The sequence below is a fragment of the Bufo gargarizans genome, chromosome 1 (genome assembly GCF_014858855.1).
Source record: "Bufo gargarizans isolate SCDJY-AF-19 chromosome 1, ASM1485885v1, whole genome shotgun sequence".
NCBI classification, from domain to species: domain Eukaryota; kingdom Metazoa; phylum Chordata; class Amphibia; order Anura; family Bufonidae; genus Bufo; species Bufo gargarizans.
The window spans coordinates 734284614-734311605 of NC_058080.1; the positions used below are offsets into that span (position 1 = coordinate 734284614).

General features: G+C 40.6%; 1 protein-coding gene across 4 annotated transcripts in view; it reads right to left on the bottom strand.

Annotated features, from left to right (window-relative positions):
- LOC122937770 (paired box protein Pax-5) overlaps positions 1-26992 on the bottom strand; it is a 276869-nt gene that overhangs the window by 110871 nt on the left and 139006 nt on the right. For 2 of the 4 annotated variants that reach the window (XM_044292807.1, XM_044292816.1), the window contains exons 7-8: positions 17603-17713; positions 701-830 (exon numbers count right to left, since the gene is read on the bottom strand). In XM_044292807.1, coding sequence (XP_044148742.1) covers positions 701-830; positions 17603-17713 — 241 coding nt within the window. The remainder of the gene's footprint in view (positions 1-700; positions 831-17602; positions 17714-26992) is intronic. The other 2 variants (XM_044292822.1, XM_044292829.1) reach the window with 2 other exon arrangements.

Consider the following 26992-nt stretch of genomic DNA (forward strand, 5'->3'; position numbering starts at 1 on the left):
TCACTTGAAACTCCCGTAGGCAACCCGGGCGGGGGGGCGGCAGCGTAACGTCACTCACTACGTCAGGCACCTCCTCCGCCTGCTTCATTAACCCCCTGTATTTGGGGTTATTCACTATTTTACACAGGGACACTTATGGGGGGAGGATCTGTGGATGACACTGTTATGGGGGAAATCTGTGGATGACACATATATAGCATAAGATGCTGGTGGCTTGGATGAAATGAAATCCAGTCTAACAAGATGCTATATATGTGTCATCCACAGATCCCCCCCCCCATAGCAGTGTCATCCACATATCCCCCATAACAGTGTCATCCACATATCCCCCATAACAGTGCCATCCACAGATCCCCATAACAGTGCCATCCACAGATCCCCCATAACAGTGCCATCCACAGATCCCCCATAACAGTGCCATCCACAGATCCCATAACAGTGCCATCCACAGATCCCCATAACAGTGCCATCCACAGATCCCCTATAACAGTGTCATCCACAGATCCCCCATAATAGTGTCATCCACAGACCACCATTAGTTCAAAACCCACCAAAAGCACACCTTTTGGTTCAAAAATTTTTTTTTCTTATTGTCCTCCTCTAAAACCTAGGTGCGTCTTATGGGCCGGTGTGTCCTATAGGGCGACAAATACGGTAATTAGGTGTCAAATGAAAGTTTATTTTAATAAAGTGGACTTACCTGTTACAATAGGATATGATTGGTGTCCAGGAACAGTTCCTCCTAAATCCCCTGAAGATGAACTTGTTAGACTGGATTTCATTTCATCCAAGCCACCAGTTAGAGATGCCATGGTAGAGTAATCTGTTGTCTGAAAAACAAAAAAGAAATGCAAACAACTGAATTTATAATAAGACAAAGTTAAACGGATGAAAGGCAAAACAGTTTATAAATCTAGAAGATCCCAGTAAAACCTGTGACTAAAAAGCATTTCTTATGGCATTTCCTGGAGGAGAATGATTTCCGTTACACTTTTCAGCTTATAGTATATTCACTTTTCAACCCATTAGATGTAAGTAATATATGGTAAAATATTACAGTGGAAGAAAGATATAAGTCCATGAAGCTCAACCAGGGGATTGGTGGAGATGCGAATTAAGGAAAAGGGAGAATTCTACAAATTTTCATAAGTGTTAAAGGGGTATTCTGATCTGAGACAATGGGGGCATACCACTAGGAAATACCCCCATTGTCTGATTATCTGATAGGTCCACTACTGGGACCCGCACCTATATCGAGAATGGAGCAGGCAAAGTGGTGGCTGGAGGACTCCAATCCGGCCACCACCCCATAGAAGTGAATAGGAGCGCACCGCGCATGACCAGTCACCACTCCCATTTACTTCTATGGGCCTGACGGACATAGCCAAGCCAGGGCTCGGGTATTTTCGCCGGCCCCAGAGAAATGAATCCACCATTTTTGGGATTCCATTTAGGAGATAGGTGGGTCCTGCACCTATCAGACAACCTCTTTATTCTTTAATGTTATTTAAATCTAAGAATTCGTCTAAGCCTTTTTGAAAACTATCAACGGTTCCTACCGTGACCACCTGGTGAAGAAGCCTTGTGACCCCTGGAGACTGAGCTTTTTCTTCTCCAAATGGAGCAGTGCCCCCTTTCCTTTTGTGGGGATTTTACGTCGAACTGCTTTTCACCATATTTTTTGTATGGCCCATTTATATATTTATATGGGTTATTCATATCCCTTAATATTGCTGTTCTCAAGACCAAATACACTTCATTCTTTTAACCCCTTCAAGACATAGACAGTTTTCACCTTCCTGACCAAACCTATTTTTGCAAATCTGACATGTGTCACTTTATGTAGTGATAACTTGGAATGAGTTAACTTATCCAAGCCATTTTGAGATTTTTTTTTGTGATACATTGTACTTTATGTTAGTGATTAATTCAGGTGGATATGTTTTACCTATATTTAATTTAAAAAAATCCAAACTTTAACAGAAAATTTTGAAAAATTGACTATTTTCTAAATTAGAATTTCTCTGCTTTTAAGGCAGATAGCTATTAATTAACATTCACCATATGTCTACTTTATGTTGGCATCATTTTGTAAATGTGATTTTATTTTTTAGGACATTGGAAGGCTAAGACTTTTAGAAGGAATTTTTATAATTTTCAAGAACATTAAAAAAAAACTTTTTTAAGGACCAATTCAGTTCTGAAGTGACTTTGAGCGGAGAAACCAACCATAAATTACCATATTTTGTTAGCTACACCCTCAAATTATTCAAAATCAATTTTAGAAACTTTGTTAACTCCTGAGGTGTCCCATAGGAAATAAAAGGATCTGAATGAAAGGAGCGCCATATGGCTTTGGGAGGGCAGATTTTGCTGGAATGGTTTTTGGGTGCCATGTCGCATTTGAAAAGACCCCGAATTACCCCTACAGTGGAAACACTAAAAAATTACCCAATTTTGGAAACTAAAACGCCATTCAATTTTTCAAGGGGTGAAGTGAGTGCTTTGACCCAACAGGTGTTTTGTATAATTTAGAAACACTTGGCTATGAAAATTAAAATTTAGATTTATTTTTTTTAAACAAAATATTGCTTTAGCCCCAGATTTTTCCTTTTTACAAGAGGTAACACGAGAAAAAGCACCACACAATATGTTACCCATTTTCTCCTGAATATGAAAATGCCCACTATGTAGTCATTAACTGCTCTTTGGGAGCAGTGAGAAGTGAACCCATTTTGGAAACGACACCCCTCCCTCAGGGTATTTATTAAGGAGTGAAGCGAGCATTTTGACACCATAGGTGTTTTGCAGACATTAAAGGGATTCTGTCACCAGGTTTCACCCCCTCCAGATAAAAATATGGTTATGTACAGGGAGCTTTAACCATTCCTAATGTGGTCTTATAAATGTAATCTGTAGGTTCATTTTGCTAAAAATACGCTATTACTAACCTGTCATTCATAAAAATAAGGTGCCCAAGGGGATGTAAATGGATCCAAGCTGCCGCCCGCACCCGCCGCCGTTCGTGCCCAGCTCCGCCTTTCCCGACCTCAGCGCCGCCTCATAATCCTGTGTGACGCCTCTGGCTCTCCCTCCCTCCCCCCTCCTCCTGCTGTAAGATCGTTGTGACGCCTCCCCCCTCCTCCTGCTGTAACGCCTCCTGCTCTCCCTCCCTCCCCCCTGCTCCTGCTGTAACATCGCAATGTTACAGCAGGAGGAGGGGGGAGGGAGGGAGAGCGGGAGGCGTCACAGAAGATTATGAGGCGGCGCTGAGGTCGGGAAAGGCGGAGCTGGGCACGAACAGCGGCAGATGCGGGCGGCAGCTTGGATCCATTTACATCCCCTTGGGCACCTTATTTTTATGAATGACAGGTTAGTAATAGCGTATTTTTAGCAAAATGAGCCTACAGATTACATTTATAAGACCACATTAGGAATGGTTAAAGCTCCCTGAACATAACCATATTTTTATCTGGAGGGGGTGAAACCTGGTGACAGAATCCCTTTAATGCACATCAGATGGTGCAAATTGAAAATTGCTAATTTTTCCACAGATATGTCATTACAGTGAGTGCCCAATATGTTGAGTCCATTGTGTGCGAGTGAGAAAAGTAAGCCCTCTTATCATTATGGTGATTTTCCTGGTTGTAGAAACACCCTGCATATGGAACTATTTTTTCATGAATGTATGAGAGGGTTCAGAAGTAAAATAGCACCATGTGCACTTGAGGCCTAATGTGGTGATTTAAGCATCTTGGTGGAGATTTATTAAACTGGTGTAAAGTAGAACTGGCTTAGTTGCACAGAGCAACCAATCAGATTCCACCTTTGATTTTCCAACCTTACTACCTGCTCTTTTCAATGATAAGAGATGCACAAGGTATTTCGTAGCCAATCTATGTACTTTAAACCAAGTTAAATTCTTAGTGTACCAACAATAGCGAAACCCCGAATCCAGCTCTGTTTAATGTGCAATGTGCACAATCCCTATGCCTTGCCTTGCCACACTGTTATCAGACATACAAGAGTCACATCGGGATCCTCCGGGCAGTTAATATTCTATGAGAATTCATCTATTACAAAACAAGGATGAAAATATATATTTTTGTAGCTGAAAAAAGCCAGCACATTCATATGGCAAAGTCAAAGACCACATTGCACATATGGATACAAATACTAGAGAAAGGAGTCATCTGTATGGAAGGTGTGAATTACAAATTAGCACTGTAGAGTAGAACCCTTTGTTCCCCCTGAGAGGTATAACAACCTGTACAGCAACTAAAATACTGGCTGCCAATCTCAAATTAATTTAATTCAATTAAACATTTTTAATAATATAAGAATCTAATACCCAAGTGTCTCCCTTAGCCTCAGGTTTCCCCAGCCAGTTCTACTATTAAACACCACTCCAGTTCAAATGGTAATATGCAAATACAAAAGCAAATGGTCAGGAGCAAGATGTACTTTAAGACTGTATACCTGTCTTATACCTACATGTCTACATATGTGCTTACTATTTAAACAGATACATTTTACTGGAACTGTATGACATGGAACAAGCAGAAAATAAACATCCAGTTTAGCAGTGTATCATGGAAACAACTAAAAAAACTTTAATATAGTATTCTATTTTATAATCTTAATACAACCATGTTTGTTCACTTTGTACTATCATAGTATTCCACATTTAATACTGAGCAATGGCCAAAAGCAGAGACAATTAGTCGATTTGATGACTGGCAAATTTGTTGCATCCTATATTTAGATAAAAAGAAAAATTTAGCAGCACTAGCTACATTTTTTGGTTAAAGTGGGGTGCAAGCCCCACGGAGCTTGACTCAAGAACCCAAAATTCTGAAAATACAAAATGGGCAGTAAAAATTTAGTAAAAAGATCTTTTATTCACCTACACATGATTGTGACCTTTCAGCTCAACATTAGAGCTTTTCTCAAGTTTTTCTACGCAAAAAGTCTTTAATGTTGCCCATTTTGTAATATACACTCACCTAAAGAATTATTAGGAACACCTGTTCTATTTCTCATTAATGCGATTATCTAGTCAACCAATCACATGGCAGTTGCTTCAATGCATGTAGGGTTGTGGTCCTGGTCAAGACAATCTCCTGAACTCCAAACTGAATGTCAGAATGGGAAAGAAAGGTGATTTAAGCAATTTTGAGCGTGGCATTGTTGTTGGTGCCAGACGGACCGGTCTGAGTATTTCACAATCTGCTCAGTTACTGGGATTTTCACGCACAGCCATTTCTAGGGTTTACAAAGAATGGTGTGAAAAGGGAAAAACATCCAGTAAGCGGCAGTCCTGTGGGCGAAAATGCCTTGTTGATGCTAGAGGTCAGAGGAGAATGGGCCGACTGATTCAAGCTGATAGAAGAGCAACGTTGACGGAAATAACCACTCGTTACAACCAAGGTATGCAGCAAAGCATTTGTGAAGCCACAACACGCACAACCTTGAGGCGGATGGGCTACAACAGCAGAAGACCCCACTGGGTACCACTCATATCCACTACAAATAGGAAAAAGAGGCTACAATTTGCACAAGCTCACCAAAATTGGACTGTTGAAGACTGGAAAAATGTTGCCTGGTCTGATGAGTCTCGATTTCTGTTGAGACATTCAAATGGTCCGAATTTGGCGTAAACAGAATGAGAACATGTATCCATCATGCCTTGTTACCACTGTGCAGGCTGGTGGTGGTGGTGTAATGGTGTGGGGGATGTTTTCTGGGCACACTTTAGGCCCCTTAGTGCCAATTGGCCATCGTTTAAATGCCACGGGCTACCTGAGCATTGTTTCTGACCCTGTCCATCCCTTCATGACCACCATGTACCCATCCCCTGATGGCTACTTCCAGCAGGATAATGCACCATGTCACAAAGCTCGAATCATTTCAAATTGGTTTCTTGAACATGACAATGAGTTCACTGAACTAAAATGGCCCCCACAGTCACCAGATCTCAACCCAATAGAGCATCTTTGGGATGTGGTGGAACGGGAGCTTCGTGCCCTGGATGTGCATCCCTCAAATCTCCATCAACTGCAAGATGCTATCCTAGCAATATGGGCCAACATTTCTAAAGAATGCTATCAGCACCTTGTTGAATCAATGCCACGTACAATTAAGGCAGTTCTGAAGTCAAAAGGGGGTATTAGTATGGTGTTCCTAATAATTCTTTAGGTGAGTGTATATACATTTACATTCAGGAAATTTGGCACACAAGAACATCAGGTGTCCGGGAAGGTTTTAAAATGGGTCTCAGCTCTCTAGCACGTACCGTTCCTGAGATATTCCCCAAAAAATTAATATGGCACATCACATGACCTACATTAGCCAATAGAAGCCTGCAGGTCTTTCTCTTGATATCCCAACTGCCATACACATGGTCACATGTCCCTTATCAGCCAATAGAAGTTCGCAGGTTTTTAGTCTCCACATACACACAGTTTTACACCAGGTTTTCATAACAACCCAGCTATTTTTCTTCACTGCTGTAGGTCAGCTTTAAAGGGGCAGGGCACTGTGGATTACACTGTTAAGGGAGCGGAGTGCTGTGGATGTCACAGTTAATGGCCATTCAGGCCACTTTCAAAAGACAGACTTAACAACCAGTCTCCCAGGTCCCGCTAAGCCACGCCCCTGACCTGGTTATGCCATGCCCCCTCTCACTCCGCAGCTGAAAGGGATTGAAAAATTAAGGTAAAAATCAACTTCTGTCAGCTGCAGGGGTGGGAGGGAGGGTAACTTTCTCCCTGCAGCTCACACTTAGACAGCACAGTGCTGCTGTCTGAGAGTGAGCTGTTCAAAAAGACATCCCTGCGCCAGAAAGAGGACAGGGAGTCTCAAAGCCAGACTGTCCGGCCTAAAACTGGACCTCTGGCCACCCTAGGGGCAGACTGCTGTGGACATCACAGTTAAGGGGATGGTCCGCTATGGAGGTCAGTGTTAAGGGGCAGATTGCTGTAGAGGCCACTGTTAAGGGGGCAGGGTGTTGTGGAAATCACTGTTAGGAGACGGGGTACTGTGGAGGTCACTAATAAAGGGGTGGCCGCTGTGGAGGTCACTGTTAAAGGGGAGGGCACTGTGGATGTTACTGTTAAGGGGCAGGCCGCTGTTGAGGTCACTGTTAAATGGGCGGGCACTGTGGAGGTCACTGTTAAAGGAGGAGGGGACTGTGGAGGCCACTATTATAGGGGCAGCGGGATACTGTGAGGTCACTGTTAAGGGTGCGGGGTACTGTGGCAGTCGCTGTTAAAGGGGCAGTCGCTGTGGAGATCTCTGTTAAGGGGGCCTGGAATGGTGGAGGTCAGTTAAGGGGACCGTAACCTATGGTCAGTGTTAAGGGGCGGGTGCTGTAGAGGTCACTGTTAAGGGGGTGGACCCCTGTGGAGGTCACTGTCAAGGGGGTGGGGTGCTGTGGAATTCACTGTTAAAGGGACAGGTTGCTGTAAAGGTCAAAGTTAAGGGGGTGGGCTGCTGTGGAGGTCCCATTTTAAGGAACAGGGCACTGTGGGGAGGTCACTGTTAAGGGGACGGGGTACTGTGGATGTCATTGTTATAGTGGATACTGTTGATATCTTTTAACTACACACACAAACATTAAATGAAATAGAAATATACCCGTGCAAAGCCAGGTCCTTCAACTAGTATGTGTATATATATATATATATATATATATATATATATATATATATATATATCATAAAATAACCCTTGTTGACAATGCAGAGTGTGTGCCAGCTTCTGAATAGCATGCTGTCCACAGCTAACTCAGTGTCACGGCTGAGGATGGGGGAAACCCTAAGCCGTGCGATGCCAGAAGATGTTAGTGGCTGCTCGGCCAGGACGACAGAATTAGGGAGCAGGTCATCTCCTAGCGCATCCCTAATCTGACCCTGACTCCTAGCTGTATGAGCCGACCTTGATGGTAGGAGGGCTCATACTCAGGAGCCTCGGATCCCTACTGACCCTCCGCAGATCCCTGAGCTAGGAGCTGGGTAGACAACCTGTTCCTCCTAGACACAGAAACAGGAGTCTAAACTGGCCAAGCTGCAAGGGGATATAAACATGAACAGCCTATGGATATGGCAGGAGGATGAAAAGCACTTCCACACCTACCTGCCACAGACACACTGACTGGATCCCGTGCTCAACAAGCTAGTGTCCACACCCAAACATAAATGGACACAGCACACACACATAAACACACAGGTACCCAGATCCACAGGTGCATTAAACATGAAAGAGAAAACAACATCAACTAAGCATCATGTATAACATTTATGACCACATGGGTGGCCCTCACTGGCAGATGGTAGAAGACCAGGAGGATGACTCCAGCAACATGCCTGGAGTACCCCTCAGACATCAGGTCTCAAATAGCCCATGTAGCCACACCCACGCAGACACACCCAGTGCTCACAGACTAGGAAGGGAATTAACCCTTCTCACACCAGGGAAGGGAAGACAGCCACTTAAAGGGGACGTGCACCCATAAACAAATACACTGCAGCTGTTACCGCAGGCAACGACATGCGTGGCAACCATGTCCTGGGAGTCAGCCAGGAGGCCGAGACATTGCCACCACATGTACACAATACAAAACGTTGCCACAGGCAGCCACATGTGAAGGGAATTGTCACAGTGCACACCTACATAAACCTCGTGCACACCAGACAGGGAAAGTGCACACAAACACACACACAAAGCCAGAGGCAACCGCACGCATACCCCAGCTGCGGTTGACACAACACCCAGACTGCGGGCAACTGCATGCGGCTCCCAAGGAGTCACGACCATAACCATGGGCGTGACACTCGGATCTTTCCATTATTCCCATAGACTTCAATGAATAGCGCCACACACAAGGGCACCTCTCAACTGATGCTGATGGTACAAGAGCCCACTAGTGGATGCTATACATTGGCAGATAAGAGTCAGAGAACTCCTGTACTCACGAGGTCAAGATAACAGCTAATAACAACTGACTTCTCAGATGTCATTTCAGCTTTTTACACATTATTCTCCAATATTCTTTTTTCTGTATTGCTTTTTATTTTGTATAGTGTTTCTATATCGTGCAGAGAATGCACTCATCGCCATACCTTTTGAGTATCTGTTCATTTGCTGGGGTTCCTTGCCAAATCAATGTAAAACACAAACTGACCTAGGATGGACTGGTGAAGAATATCTGCTGTTCATAAAGAATGTTAAGTCAAGCCAATAAGAGTGTTTTTTTTATACTAATGATCCCCTTTACACAGGCCGATGACTGGGACAATTATCTGGAAGAAGCATTCAGTGTCGGACTGGCGTTCTTTGGGCCCACCAGAGGAAATTTCACCTGGGCCCAACACTTACATTATTGATAAAGGCTAATTGTTTCAAAACCTTAGACATAGACACAAGTGGACAGTGATTAGTTTAAAAGGCAGCACCAAATTAAATTTTTGTCATGGACCTCTTGGGGCCAATTATGCTTTCATAGACTGGGCCCACCAGAGGAACCTATGGTATTCTGGTGGGCCAGTCCGACCCTGGGAGCATTCCTAGGAAATCTTGTTTCCAATAATTGTCCTGTGTAAAGGTGCTGGCAGTGGCTCATTCATCGGTTAAAAGTATCTTTTGATGCTGTCACCCAAATCATTTCTGGTGGCAGATTGTCTTGTGTAAACAGTGATCTGCTGCCCAGAAACAATTATTCTCTACTGGTACAAGTGATCCCAGGAGGGATCACTGATCCCCATACTGAATAAATGATTGCTGCATGTAACTGTAGCTCCCACCTTCGCTGATGAGCAGCCAATTCTTGGGAACAAACGTTTTTATCCCAATAATTGCCTGCTATGTGGGACCATATAAAGGGGTCGTAATACAACCTGCGGATGTTACTATTTCTCCTTTACATACACGTGGCATCATTTACTACACTGCAGAGACACCACAGACACAAAGGAATTTCATGTTGCAGATCTAGGCAAAGTAACCTCAGATTACTATCAAAATCCAACTAGTTCAATAAGACTTCATCACTATAAAGGGGATTGAAAGTAAAACCCACTTAAATTGCCTTGAAATCTACACGGTATGCCCTACCTGCTATATCTCCTCTGCTTCTAATATTATACATATAAATAGCTGTATTTCCATCCTCCTTTTGTTTCTCATTTGTGTTTAATATCTGCATGTAAATGTCTGAAAATAGCATCTGTAATTGAGGATTATGAAGTATAGCCAGCTCCTGACAGGCTGCTAAGGAAGATGGATTATCCTCATTTTTCTGTAAATTTTGTCAATTTTGGAATTCATAAGCTATCAACACTGATCAAAATGTTACTGCACAGCTGTGTCAAAAAAGGGGAGAGAGAGAGAGGGCAGCAAAAGTGGTGACGTTCGCTCCCTTGTTCACTGAGAATATTGGTTCTCTTTTCTACCATGCCCTCCCACCCACCTTTTCCTTGCTTGTTTAATGCATTACAAACTGGATGGGAATCATTCCCAGCTACTTGTTATTTACCTAAAAAAGCAAATAAATAAAATATAGAAAGAAATTGAAAAGAACGCAAACGCTCTGCCGTGCCTATTCAAATCACAAAGTGTAATTTATTGCATTTTCTCCCCTCTTTATTTATTCCTAAGTAGTAAACACAATTTCTATTCAGGGGGTTTATTATGTTCAACTCCTACCAGACAATCACCGCACACTAGAGGCAATTGTTTAGACTCTTCCTCTCAATTTTCCCATTACTGGGAGTAAGTACTGTTGGGACTCTTTAATAGCCCGACTGCAGCCCATATCAATAACAGATGAGGTTTAATCGTCCAACACAAAAATTATTTAGGCTCAGAAAGGACATTCAATGTCATTTGCATAATGGCATTGCTATCCCGCGCACCTAACCCGTCGTGCATAAACAAGGCCCAGGGACCATAAATAATAATAAATCATGACGTCCCTGCTTCTCTGGCTGTAATAGGAGCCACTCTTCGTTGAAATTATTTCACTAGAAAATGGGCACTGTAATTTTTAAGACATGTGGCATGCCACAAGGCAGTAAATCTCTAGCAAGCACACACATATACAATGAAAAGACTGCCCCGTGAGCACAAAGCTGTGCGAATGAGAGATGGAAAATATTTGCATTTGCAGTTTAAATTGGCTTCCGTGATGCAGGGGAACGGAGAGGGAAAAAAATGAAGAGGAATGGAAGAAAGTGGTGTGCATTTGATTGTGTTATGATGTGACATTTGCTTAACTAAAGTATTTGCGGCAGGTCTTTTAATTTACAAATGCAATAAAAAAAAAAGATGGAAAATTATGTATGAGAAAATTCACAGAGGAGCATTTCACAACATTATTATTAAGTAGGATTAATGCAGGAATAATGGTTTGTCAAAGAATTTAGGATTATGAGTCTTTACTGGCCCATGGCTAACCCATTTCAATGGCATTAAAAATAGTCATGTTAGCATTTTATGTAAAATGTAAAATGTATTTTGTATTTTGATTCCAAAGCTTTTTAGCTTTTCAGAAGAAAATAATTATTCACAGGAACAGAGCAGTGTATGGGGGTTTACAGAAGAATGATTGAATTGTTGCCTCACTCTTATACGTGGAAGGGTTGCCCATTTTGGACAATGGGGGAGATTTATCAAAACTGGTGGAAAGGAAACCAGGCTCCATTGCCCGTTGCAACCAATCAGATTCCACCTTTAATTTTTCAGAGGAGCTCCGAAAAATGAAAGGTGGAATTTGATTGGTTGCTATGGGAAACAGACAGTTTTCCTTTACACCAATTTTGAGAAATCTATCCCAATGTATTTTAGAATAATCTCATCACAGTGGCCCAGTTTTGTAAATGTAGAGCAATTTGGAGCATCTAGGGTTTCTAAACTTTTTTCTGACATGCTCCAGGGGAGAGGACTTTAATGGGGATGCGTTTTGTAGGAAAGGAGGTGTGGCATAAAGTGTGCCATTTGCGCCAAATTTGTGCCACAATTCTGGCATAAAAATTGGTCTGAAAGCCAGCCAAATAATAGCTGGTATAGAGTGATGGGAAAATGCTCCAGATTTATCATCCATCCTGAGTCACTGTGATAAATCTGGTGCAGGTCTAGATGGCCTGTCTAAGCTTATGCCATCTTTAGGATTAGTAAATCTGGGCCTGTGTGTCTCTCTGTTAGCACTGCAGCAACCTTCTGTAATATGCAGGTAAACTAAGCAGCAAATGTTAAATTTCTCTGCAGTGCCACTCTGGGGCAAAGGACGCTGTGGTTCCATGTATGTTCATGTATGGTGCCAACTGAAATGAATCGGCTGTTCTAGTAATGCACAAACAGTGGCATAACTACAACTGACTGGGCCGCACAGCAAATAAATTCAGCATTTTGGATAGTACAGAACGTATACCTTGAGCTCAGCATTAAGCTAGTATATCTTTAAAAGGCATTCCAAGATAAATAATTAATATGCCATAAACTTCTATGTTATAATCATAAAACACACTACCATTCCTGGAAAAGAAAAATGGTAACGCTAATAATAAAACTCTCAAGGAGTATTAAAGGAATTGTCTTATCTCACCTTTACTAAGGTTAGATGGGCCTAAGCTCCAACCATCAGGTGGCTGGGGAACAGCTGAACGGACTGGCGCTTCTCTGCTTCAGTAGCTACCATTGCAGTGCATAGGAGCTAAGCAAACAGCATAGCACAGCAAGCTATGTTGTTTCCCCTGTGTGGAGGTCACTGTCAAGGGAGTGGGGTGCTGGGAAACTCATTGTTAAAGGGGCTGGCTGCTGTGAAGGTCAAAATTAAGGGGATGGGCTGCTGTGGAGGTCCCATTTTAAAGTGGCAGGGCACTGTGGGGGGTTAGTGTTAAGGGGTGGGGGACTGTGGAGCTCACTGTTAAAGATCACTGCGGGATACTGTCGATACCTTTTAACGACACACAAAAACATTAAATTAAATAGTTGAAGTATACCTGTGCATCAATTGTAAATTCAGAGAAGAATATAAAACTTGGACTTTCTCTCCATATCCCAACTGCCATACACACGGTCACATGTCCCTTATCAGCCAATAGAAGCTTGCAGGCCCTTAGTCTCCACATACACATAGTTTTACTCCAGGTTTCCATAACAACCCAGCTATTTTTCTTCACTGCTGTAATTCAGCTTTAGGCTAGGGCTACATGACGACAATAAGTCACACGACATACAGGGCACAACTACACCGCTACATGTGTCGCGTGACATTGATGTCGCACCAATGTCACACGATTTTTATAATGATAGTCTATGGTGTTGCACTGCGACATGTGACATGCCAGACTGCAACATGACAGTCGCAGAAAAATCCATCTCGCATTATGTCACATGTCGCAGTGTGATACCATAGCTTATCACTATAATAATTGTTGAGACAAAATGTCGCGCGACACATGTCGTCATGTAGCCCTAGCATTAAAGGGGCAGGGCGCTGTGGAGGTCACTGTTAAAGGGGCAGGTACTGTGGAGGTCACTGTTAAAGAGGCGTTTACTGTGGATGTTACTGTTAAGGGGACGGGCGATGTGGAGGTTACTGTTAAAGTGTGGAGGTCACTGTTAAGGTGGCAGGGGCCACTATTAAAGGGGTAACTGCTGTGTAGGTCACTGTTAAGGCAGCAGGGTACTCTGAGGTCACTGTTAAGGCAGCGGGGACTGTGGAGGTCACTGTTAAGGGGGCGGGCCCCTGTGAAGGTCAAAGTTAAGGGGATGGGCTGCTGTGGAGGTCCCATTTTAAAGTGGCGGGGCACTGTGGGGGGTCAGTGTTAAGGGGTGGGGGACTATGGAGCTCACTGTTAAAGATCACTGCAGGATACTGTCGATACCTTGAAGTATACCCGTGCATCAATTGTAAAACTTGGACTTTAATCCAAAAATTCAGCAGGACATTGATCTGTAGATGAATAATCTAGGACAATGTCAGCATTTAAAGATATTGATTTCATAATTTACACATTGCTGGTGCTTATATCTGTGATGAGAATCCCAGTATGTAATGTAATTTAAAGGGAATGTGTCATCAGAAAATGACATATTGTTAAAATCATGTTTTTATGGTAACATACATTTTTTAAGAATTTTGGTAATTTTTCATGTTACTATCTATATTTTTAAGAAAATCCTACATTTTTTTTTACACTGAGCACTAAGTCTTATAATAGGCACCACTTTTTGGTCTGTTCAGGTAACTTTTCAACAGTCATCTAACTATCATCACAGTCAGGATTATAGTGACAGATTACATCTATATATAAATAACACAGGATCCATCATCCATTGTCAGAGTTTATCTACCTCCTACCTGCACAATGACCTTTACACAGGTCAGAGAGCATGCCTAGAAAGGCTGACATAGAAGTCAATGAGTCCCCTCTAGACTATTGTGTCTATGGCCCATGGTGGCTGCTTTTGGTGGCTACTACTACAAAGCATATCTCTAAATGCTTTCAAGAACAGCTCAGGCAATAATCATGTTCAGCAAATAGAATAAATAAAAATAAAATCAGAAAATAAAAACAGATTAGAAAAAAAAGGAATGTGTCATCAGCTAGATTTAACCAGCAAAAAAATTATAGTAGACATACAGGTGAACTTGAAAAATTAGAATATCGTGCAAAAGTCCATTTATTTCTGTAATGCAAATTAAAAGGAATTGCAGTAATGCAGCTTAAAATTAGAATTTTGTGAAAAGGTTGAATATTCTAGGCTCAAATAATCCATACCCCCTGAGCAAAGGGTACATCAGATTGAGACTTTGGGGTTTCATAAGCGGTAAGCCATAATCACCCAAATTATACCAAATAAAGGCTTGAAAAATCTCACTTTGCATGTAATGAGTCTCTCTCATATGTTAGTTTCACCTTTTAAGTTGCATTACTGAAATAAATGAACTTTGCACGATATTCTAATTTTTCGAGTTTCATCTGTATTCCCCTTAATTATATTCAGAATCTGCGTATATAGGACATATGCCTCTCATGAAATCATGCCCAGTATATATTACTATATATACTATATACAATACTATTCACTTGAGAAAGTTAAATGTCTGCAACTAATTTAACTAGTTTATGATTATATAATGAATAAGAGATATGAAACCATGAGTAATACCGAAAACTGTGCTATTTTCAAATGATCAAGGCCCAGATTTTCATTGTGCCACCTCCATTTATGCTGTTCAACTTAGTAGATTTAGTAGATTGCATTAAATTGCCCCTAAAGTACTGATTGCTAGTGCTGATTTTGATGATCCTATCATGTGAGCAGTTTTCAGAACCATGGGCAGCAACCTTTCCATTGCTGCCATAACATTAAAGAGAATATGTCATCAGAAAAGCAGCCATTTTTAAATCACTTTTTATGCTAAAGTTGTTTTTTTAATTTTTTGTGATTTTGTTTTGAATTTTTCCATGTCACCACCTATATTTAAAAAAAACTATGTATATAATCCTACAATTTTCACACTGGCCACCAGGCCTAAAATATGTTCCTGTATTTTGAGATCAGCTAAGTGGCCATAGACACAATGGAGAGGAGTACACCCCATTGACTTAAATTGAAGTGTTTTCTAGGCATGCTCTGTGCAGAGGTCAGGAGGGAGCTGATAAGCTGTGAAATCACCTATTGTGAATGGTGGATCCTGTATTATATATACACAGATGTTTTCATTGTAATTCTGCCTGTGATGATAATGATAAAGGTGGCGAGAAGTTACCTGTATAAAGCATAAAATCATCACCTATATTTGGATCTAGTAGCCACTGTGAAAATTGCAAGATTATGTTAATTTTTTAAATTTGGTGACATTAAAACATTTAAAAAACACCACAAATTCTAAAAAATCTATATTTCACATAAAAATGTGAACATTGTTTTCTGATGACCAATTCCCTTTAAAGCATAGAGCCGCCATATTTTTGCTCAAGTGCCCCGGTCAGATATTTGATAAATGCATAAAATGTATTAATTTATAAGAAAAAATTACAAAGTCAAATTATGATGGTACTGGACAACCAGTTACAGATGTTGGGGTAAAAAAAAAAAAAAATATATAGAAATTCTCACAATAATATTGTAAACCCATGGTCCCAAAGATCCTAAAAACATCTTCAAACATAAATTTATTGAGAAGTTAAGATGCCTACCCTAATGAATTTAATCCCAACCTCCACCCAAATTCTATTACACCCTTGCCCTACAAACAATCCAATAGTAACTCAGCCTTATACAAATCAGGGTTTAGCCATTAACAATAAAAACATCATGTGTCCCAGTGCCTTTGATCCACCATTTGTGGGTTCATCAGGGGGCAGACCTAGACAGTAAATACCGGTTTGTTATAGTTATAGCTGCTGGTATTATACAAATTGGATGCAAACAGTATTTAGGATGGTGTCAGAGGCACAGTTTACAATACTACATAAATAAGCAAAACACTGGCAAAAAAATAAATCAATTTAAATTACAGTTAAGATATGTAGTGTATATGTAGGGCAGAGGTTAGGGTTGCCTTTATTAGAGCAGGTAGGGCATAGTTAGAGTGTAGTAGGGATAGAATGATATGATTTTTTTTTTTAACATTCTCTCAGTTAAAGTATGTTTTAAGATCTTTTGAGTATCTTTGGGACCGAGAGTCTGTCAATGTTGTAAATTTCTCTAAAAACCAAAAACAAATTAAACAAATTAAGGAAAACATTAGTGAAACAGAAGTTCTATTTCTGGCGTCAAGCTCCTTTCATATGATCTTGAACTGACTTATGTGCCAAATACCTGTGATATATTTCTGCTCCTGAAAAATGTTAGCTATGTTACTTAATTTAAAGGGGTTGTCTGGGTGTCTAATACAGATGACCTATCCTGTGGATTGGTCACCAATATCAGATGGGTGGGGGTCTGACTCCAGGCACCACTGATGATCAGTTGTTTGAATAGCTACAGCACTCTAGTGAGTGACACAGCCTCCTTGCAACTTGTCAAGAACAGCACCATCCATTAGTTAGAGGCTATGCTTGGTATTGAAGCTGGGGCCTATTCACTTGAATGGGACTGAACTGAACCTAGGCCATAAGACCGATGAACATGATGTCTAGAAAAAGGTTGCAGTGCTCGCCGACCTCTAAAACTGATAGGTGGAGTTGTTGGGAGTCAGACCCCCACCAATCTAATATTGATGTACTATCCTGAGGATAGGCCATCAATATGAAAATCTCATAAAACCCCCTAATAGTTCCATAACACTATCTATAACTACAAACAGCTAGAACTTATAGCTCTTGAACCACCACTTTGGGGACATTACTATAAACTAAAAGTAGTATTCTAAAAGAAAAAACATGTAACATAACCTCATTAAAAAAATTATAGAAAACTCAGTTGCTGGACATCTTATGTATAAGGCAAAATACACTACATTGCAACATTTACATTTCTATACAATGCAAAAATTCCAACCAATTTCAGCAAAGACCTTCAGCAAGAAAGAACAATATTATTACAACAAGTGCCCTCCCAGCTCGCTCGTAAGAGCATGTGGACTTACCGAGGTTCGGCTGTTGGGCTCATGATGAAGAGCGAGTCGAAAATCGCGCCACTGAGCTGTCGAGCCGCCAGAAAACTCAACCTGTTCCAAACGTGGTAGCCAACGAACCTGCTGAAACCATAAGGTAATGTTCAGAACCAGATCACCCCGTTGTGATCGTGTTCTGATCGTGTTCTTAGATTTTTTTTCTCACGGGAAAGTCTACACCGAAACATTACTGTCTGTGCTTTATTACTTAAGATCACATTTACATTTTCCCAACAAAGTGATTGATGTTGCGGTATGCATGCAGTTTAATACTAAACAATACTCAAATACCAAACTGATTGTATAAAATATTGCATGATATTGACACTTTGAATAAAAAATAAAATATTCACAATCTGTGATTATTAAAATACAATAGATAGACCTGTATAAGAACATAGTGTCATAGTGTGCTTCTTCCAACAAATATGTTTCCCATTTTTTCAGTCATAAAAACTACCTGCCAAGTTTACGCAAAAAAGGCAAGAAAACAACACAGTGGAAGAAAGCTAGCCATATAAACATATTATGTGAGAACCAGATTTACCGGGTACTGACTCAATTCCATAGCATACCTCATCAATGTTAGGAAATTGATTTATACCATGTCCACACACCATATGCCGAATATTTATCTACTTTATGGGTTCCCTCAGGATACTCAATTGCTCAAAGGGCAAACAGGAACATCATTGCACGGTATTCCTTTCAATGCCAGCCCTAAGCAGCAACTTGTCAAGAAGCGTTCATTAGGTCAAAGGACTAAGTCAGAGAAAAGGGCCCTACGTAGGATCCTTTTCTCTATTAGCCATAGTGAAGACTTGGTTAGAAAGTGTTGCTCTAACTATGGAGGACACAGCATAGCCATGTATTACAGGGTTGCCTCATTCATTTGTAGCCTCTCCAAGGAAAATGTAAGGCTAGCCATTCTCCTGCTAATGATCATTCAAAGTATTAGGCACCTGAGCCTTGGCAGTCATCTATGATGCTCACTCATGGTTTCCATAGTTGTCATTTACAATACTGTTACTGTTCTCAAATGATCCTATGGTCATACACTACAAATATGCCTAATGGACACATTAACCATTTGGTCACTGATCCCTAAGTATGTTTTATGATCTACAGGCAAAGATTCAGTCAATTATGTTTTTGCCCAGTGAAAGGGATTGGAGAAGAAAGGTTCAGAATGATTAATAATGAGATGAGAGCTCTGAAATGTACGGAGGCAAGCCATTGAATGGCCAGCTGACAAAGAAATTAGCCTTGTTAGGGCAAAAAGCGCATTAGTGAAATTGGTTGTGAGATACTTATTTCCTGTCCCATAAACTGAAGAAAGAAGTTTGAAAGCTTGAAAAACTGAGCCTAAAGCGCACCTATCACCAGCAGACCAACTGCTATGTGGTCTGGCAGAGGGGAGCCAGACGCTGAACTCCTTCTTTTCCCTACCAAAAAACACTGCACTGGAGTTCAATGCAAAGAGATTATTTCAGCTGCCATTCCAGTAAATGGTAACTGTATAAATGGCTATGCACCGAGCTCCCCCTAGTGGTAGCTACAGGCATCCAGCTTTGTAATAGAAGGGAAGCAGATTTATCAATGTATTTTTGCAAGTTGTCTGAGAAATGTGATGTTCAAAATGAGCAATATATTTAAGAAGCACCTATTCCACTTTTTAGGACTTTTTAAATTAGATTTTCCTCCACAAATTTCATTTTGTGTTTTCTGGGAGTGAATGTCACACACATACAGGGAAACTGGGTGGGGCCTATACTAAGTTTTGCTATGGGGCATTATGATATCTCTGTACTCCCCTTCCTGCGAATCCTCCTGGCATGTCTGTTTTAGGAAATACTTCTATTCCCAGTGAAATAACAACTCTGGAGTTCTAAGAACTCTGTACTGTGCCGTCCTGAAATTCTTCCTCCTAGAAATGTATGACTAAATTGGCGCTCTACCTGTCATGGGTGAAAATAATATTCAAACATGAAAAATGCATATGTTAAAGCAAAGGGATGAAAAATGGCAAATACATTTGGAGAATATACAAAGCTCCTTGTTTAAAGCTTTATATGTATTTCTTATTGATTGTAAAATATATATATAATATATATATATATATATATATATATATATACATATATATATATAAATACTGCAGATTATGAAGGCCATACAGCAGTATCATATTCTGATATGCTTGCAAAATAAATAAAAACTCTAATTGAAAATCAATAGTTATCACTTGAGACATATAATGTGGGTGACAAAGGGAACCAGGCACTTTCACAAAAAATTAACAGGTCCTGCATTAGGTCTGCAGTTCATTAAGCAAGTCAGCAGGCCTGTTAGTTTTCCTATAGATTTATCTATCTTTCTTCTCTTTATAGACAAAGTAACGGCAGGAGGCGAGTCAATATTCTATTGCCGCTATTCTCAATGTCCTCACTCCTGAATTTTCAGATACAAAATATCTAATTGTTTACAGCAGCTTCTCGTCCTGTTAATTTGCCTTAGAATGCATAGAATTGCACCGCAAAAGGCCTAGTCTATTAATATTTCATCTACTGTGTCTATTGAAATGTGAATCCATTCTAAATAAAGCTTAACAAATCAAATAATCCCTTCAGCTAAACAATATACATATATTACTGGGGATTGTTTTTGGGAGAGGAGCGTTTTGCATACAGCAGTATCAGCTTTCAGCAATTTGTTAGCATATCCATTGGACATACTTCAGTTGTGTGTCGTTTAAGACTCGATGGCTACAGTGCCCTGGTACTGCTTTGCAGGTCACATTCAGCACTGATTCATTTGACCTACTGTCAATACCATTTGAAAGCCATTAGAGGGTCTACGGGATATTAGCGGGTGAAACGGTCCATCTCATGACATGGAGAGAGATCTGGGATTACAAATGAGGTGTCAAAGCCAGTATCTTCTTTTACATGGCACATTTTGTTTGCTTCCACATTATGTAAAGATTTAAATATTCGTCTAATGGAATCCAGAGCTTATCCATATTGTATTCCCAGATCTACTACCAAAAAACACAAGATACAAGCTAGTATAATGTACAGTGCGATGATAATTTTCCCCTTCCCAGTTTCTTCTATTTTTGCATATTTGTCACACTTGAATGCCTCAGATCATCTAATATTAAACTATGTTTAATAAAAGACAAAAATAACCCAAGTAAATGCAAGATGCTGTTTTTAAATTATTTCATAAATGGAAGGAAAAATGCTGTTCCCATGTGAAAAAGTAATTTCCTCCTTACCTACTAAATGAACCAGTTAACCAAATTCAGTTGACAATTTGGTTCAGTTTCACTAGACACACACTAGGCTTGGTCTGGCAATGTGAAGGAGGCCAGAAGGTCTGAAAAAGCAGCACATGGTGCCACATTGTAACCTTTTAAGGAGTTGTGTCGTGAAGCATTTTCAACATTTTTCAAGCCATCACCTAGATCTGAATACTTTTGTAATTGCATGTAATTAAAAATTTAGTATAGCCAGTGAGCTATTCAATAAAATGTATCTGTATAGCGCCACCTGCTGTTTATTCTTTTCATTATTTTTTTGTCCGTCTCACTGAGTTGGTCGAAACGTGCCCAGTTTAATTCTTCAACTATCACCAGCCATATGTTAAGTTACAAATCCTGAAGGAGAATATCGTCGTGTCAGTTGATGACCTAAAGCTCAAGAACAGTTGGGTTATGAAGCATGACAATGATTTCAAGCCACAAGCCATCTTTGAATTGCTCAAAAGAAACAAATGTAAGGTTTTGAAGTAGCTCAGTGAAAGTCCTGACTTGAATCTAGAAATGATTGAATCAATTCTACATGGAATTAAATCATTGCAAAATTCCCGAAAACTTTGATTTCTAGAAATCTGAATTTTGGGGGATTTGGCCACCATTTTACATATCAGCATTCAGGGAAGAGGTTCATCAGACTACTTGTGTGCAGTATTGAAAGCCATACTACTCAATTTATTATCAATGTAAATTGTCTCAATCTTTATCACAAAATTCACAAGAACCGACAGTAAGGCAGCCTCAGGGAGTCTTGCAACCATTGTTATTTAAAGTTGCAGCTAGCATTAAAAGCTATTTACTCAATGTATTATTAATTGGAAGCTTCACAATCACAACAAATCTTTCACAATATTAATCCTGGTTGATAGTTTTCCATCTGACATTTTGATGTGTGTCACATTTACTGACCATATATTGTAGTGGACTCTTTTCAATTGACTTTAAAAATAAAAGTTATCAAAAAAACTTCAGTCAATTACCTCAGATTAATTCACCTGACCTGACATATTCCTGTGTGTCAATGTGTTTCCAACTGTATATTGTAATTGACTCAGTCCAATTGCCCTTTAAAAAAAATCTAAGTTTAAAAAAAAAAAAAAAAAAAAATTTTTGACTGCTACTGGGCAAAAGCCATTTGTCCTGTACTAAATCGAGTGTGCGGATTACAAATTCGAAGTCAGAATTGTTGTAATACGTCACGAAATTTTTCTATGCATAAGTATGCCTAAATGAATTAAGCAGTTGGAAAGCATTGAATACTTTTGAACAGAACGAGTTTTTCTCCAACAATTACCTGATCAACATCAAAGTTTGCGTAGTAAACACTGTATGAAAATGTAATGGAATAACAAAATTTCAAAAAGTCTCATTTTTCTGTTTAAAAGTCTTACTTGAGCAAGGCCCAGTACTGTTAAAAGTGCTTCAGGCATCTGCTTTTGCGTTTGTGAACGGTCATATTTTCTCGTTGCAAAAACCAACAGTAGTCCCCCATCATGTTTGGATTCCAGTGGCCTTGATGCCTGTTCTCCATTGTATAAGTATCTTTATGGAACCGCTCTCCATGTTCGTCACTTACGTGTCCCAAATTGGGTGGGAAAAAGTCAAAATGGGAATGTAAGAAATGCACTTTCAATGACATTCGGCAGCCAAGTTATTCATATGCTGTAAGCATGTTGTCTACTAATTCAACATAGTTTGCAGCTCTTCTGCACTACTAGCACAAATGCATCCCAAGCTGCAAGTTCCAGAGGATTGAGTTATGTTCTGATTGTGTCATCATGCATTAGTTTGTTGATTTCGGGGCCAATAAAAATTCCGGCCTTTATTTTAGCATCAGTTTTCAGTGTGCTAAACTTCTCCTTCAAATACTGGAAACCATTTCCATCACGATCAAGTGCAATTACAAAATTTTTCATTAAACCAAGTTTAATGTGAAGTGGTGGAAGATAAACTTGAAGTGGATCGACCAGTGATTTGTGTTGTATATTGTACTGACCAACTGTGTGCTCGACTCTGAGAGGCCACTGTCTCATTTTGTAATGATTGTTGTCATCACGACTGTTCCATAGGCGCACGAAACACAAATGCTTTGCGTACCCTAACTGTAGGCCAAGCAGCAGTGCTACCAATTTCAGGTCAGCACAAATTTTCCATTTATGTTCTGAGTATTTGATCATTTTCAAAATTAACTCCAAGAAGCAAGAACCGCATGAGCCAATGGAACAGATGATTTTTTGTTATCATTGGGCAACAAGAGAGCTTTCAAACTTGTTTTGCTAGAGTCTATGAATAGCCTCCATTCATTGGTACCATATGTACCATCTAACTCCATCATAAGACCATTTACATCAGTACAGAAACAGACATCGCTTTCCATTGCATAGTATGCAGCTAACTTGGTGTATCGATGATGAAAGTGTGATGTTGTTGTGCCTCGTTGTAGCAAATTCCATTCCTGAAGTCTAGAAGCTAGCAGTTCTGACTTTTCTTTAGATGACAAATCTCTTAGCAGATCATCTAAATCTGATTGGCTAAGCAAGTGCGGCTGACGCTCCAGTTGTTCTGGAGCAGGAAATACATTGTGACAATCAACATCTTCTTCATCGGGATAAGCTTTGTCAGATTCTTGCGCTGATCACAAGTAGTGTATTTGCCACATATGTAGCAGAAATTGTCTGGATCGTTAACACATTTGCAGACCAGACAAAAAAGCCTTGTATGCAGCACTTTTGTGTCCGGTAAAAAGGCAGGATCCTGAACGGAAACTGAATGGATTCCATCATAGTCGGTGGAGTCTGTTCAGCTTGTTCCCTGTGGGGTGACAGGAGGAGGGGGGAGCAGGGTCACTAATGGGGTGAGAGGAGGAAGGGGGATACAGGGTCACTAGTGAGGTGACAGGAGGAGGGGGGAACAGGGTCACTATTGGGGTGACAGGATGAGGGGGAAGCAGGGTCACTAGTGGGGTGATAGGAGGAGGGGGAAGCAGGATCACTAGTGAGGTGACAGGAGGAGGGGGGAGCAGGGTCACTAGTGGGGTTATATTAGGAGGAGGGAGCAGGGTCACCAGGGACCAGTCCACGCTCCTTACCTCTCCAGCGGCCCTGTCATGTTGCCCAGGGTCCTCGGGCAACATGCTCCGCTCTCCTTACTACAGCCCCACAGGAGCCGCCCCTCCTCCTTCCTGCTCCCGCCGGCTTCCCCTGCCTCGCCCGACTTGTATTTCTCTGGCGCCCTTATACTAACCAATAACAAAGCTCCTTGCTGTAAGGAGCTTTGTTATTGGTTATTTCAGGTACAGGCAGCATCGCTGCGCTGCCTGTGCGGTTCACAGCGCTCACTGTGCTGATGAATGTGGGGAAAAAGTCTAAGGCATATTGGTGTGCCTTAGACTTTTTCCAGGGAGTCGCACAGGCTGCATGACACAGCTTCGCGGGCCGGATTTGGGCATCACTGTTCTAAAGCTTTTTGTGGCGCGTATTAGTGGCAAAAGAAAAATATATTTGCCGTTCAGCAGTGCAGTTATATGTTCTAAAGCCATTTGAGGCATGTATTAGTGGCAAAAGAAAAATATATTTTCCATTTAGCTGTGCAGTTATATGTTCTAAAGCCCTTTTTGTCATGTAATAGTGGCAAAATAAAAATATATTTGCTGTTCAGCGGTGCAGTTATATGTTCTAAAGCCTTTTGTGGCGTGTAATAGTGGCAAAATAAAAATATATTTGCCGTTCAGCAGTGCAACTATATGTTCTAAAGCCTTTTGTGGCGTATATTAGTGGCAAAATAAAAATATATTTGCCGTTCAGTGGTGCAGTTATATGTTCTAGAGCCTTTTGCGGCTTGTATTAGTGGCAAAATAAAAATATATTTGACATTCAGCAGTGCAGTTATATTTTCTAAAGCCCTTTTTTGTGTGTATTAGTGGCACAAAAAAGTATTTGCCGTTGTGTGGTGAAGTGAGAAAATTACAGCCCTTTTTGGCATGTATTAGTGGGGGGGGGGGGGGCTTATTAGCCCGTTGTGTGGTGAAGTGAGAAAATTACAGACTTTTTTGGGGTGTTTTAATTTCCTTTTTATTTATTTATTTGATCTAACAATATGTCAGACAGAAAAGTGCCAGGCCTGCACAGGGGAGTGACAGAGACCTAAATGTTTCTGGTGCAGGCAGAGGTCGCAGCAGAGTAAGGAGCCGTGGCAGCAGGAGTCACAGCGAGAGGCCTGAGCTCCCGGTGTCATCTAGCAGTCGTGTCTTGACCAACAACCCAGTGTTTCTTGAATGGTTGACTCAGTCATCTCTATTTTGGATCCACTCCTTTTTTTTGCATTAGCAATACTGATGGATAACTGACCAAATGCTGACCGAGTAAAGGCGGATGCTCAATAGACAGGATCCGTTGTTTGGGGGTTATTGTTCTGACGGATCAGAGGAAGGGCAAAATAATCAGTGACGTCAACACAAACTTACTGCTGACACCCTCTCCACTCTGTCGGGGGGCTCTACTTGTATCAGCGTGTAATAGAACAGGTTCTGTAGATCTATGTGGAATCAGCTGACGATGGTGTAAAAGGAGTGCACTTCTTCTTGGCGCTAACATCGACCTGTAAGGCTGAGTTCATACTTGAGTTATTGTCCCGTGACTGCTCTTATAGAGATTAAAAGCGGTTGGCTACAGTCCTAGGACACCTCTGATTGTCATACACGACTTTTCCCAGCAATTGGGGCACTTTCGATTCAAGTCAAATTAATTTTGACCAGATCGAATCTGCCTGAATCGATAGAATCAGAACCAAAGTAAGTTTCAGGAAATTTGCTCATCTCTACATGAATGCCATTGTGATACTGTGGTAAGACAAACAGTTTATGCTCTAAAGCTCTCAAATGCAGTCCAATTAAAACAATTCTGCAAAGACCAAAATTCCTCCACGGTGATGTAAAAGACTTATCACATTTTATTGCAAATGCCAAGGGTGTCAAACCCTTTATTAGGTTTAAGGGGGCCATCACTTTTCCACTTGGGTGATATAGGTTTTGAATAGATCTCTATCTCCCATAAATGCAATGATCATTTAAAAGCCTCATTTTGTGTCTACTAGAGATAAGCGAAGTTATAAAAAATTTGATTTGGCTGCTTCACCTAATTTTACAAAGGAATTTGATTCATTATGAATTACCCCATCACAAATCGCATTCCATTGTATGTAGCTGATGCAATGATGGGGAATGGCGATCGCACAGCCCCCCCCCCCCCCCAGTCATTGAACCCCTCAGATGCTGCATCCATCACTGATCGCAGCATCTGACAGTAACATTGAGGCCTTTCAGGAATTAATCAGAGTAAAAAAACTAAAACATTCACCTCATCCATTTGCTTGCGGAGAGGCCGTCGCGGCCATCTTGATTGTAGAAACGACGCAAAATCTCGCTTGCAGTGATGTGATGACATCACTACTTCATCATGCTGGCAGTGGTGACATCACATGATATTTCGCATGGTTTCTTCAACAAGATGGCCACGGCGGCCTCTCCGCAAACAAATGGATGAGGTCAATGGTTTTTTTTACTGCCATTTCAGGAAAAATGTATTCATTACCATGAAGCACGAGGAACTTTGGCTTCGTGGCAAATCAAATTTTTCCTGAAATTCATATCGAAGTCAATTCGTTTCACTTTGATTCACTCAACACTAGTGTCTACTCATTTTTTATCTTATAATAAATGGAGTTGGATGACCTCAAACATTTAAAAGTAATAAATTAACAAAAAATAGAAGAAATCAGGTGAGGGGCAAATATTTTTCACAGCACTGTAGTATAATGTATCCCAGCTGAATTTGTTATTGTACTGTTTATTTTACAGTTACAAACGTGCTTATTTTACAATGCAGAAGGCTGTTCAGTGACACCCAGCGTTCCTGTGGTCCCATACCATGGAGCCATAGCATTCTGTATGAAGATGTATGGTGTATATTATGCATATTATGAGGTAGTCCAAGGGAACATGCCAAAATTCTTTTACAGTGGTAAAGTAGGATATAAACATATATTTT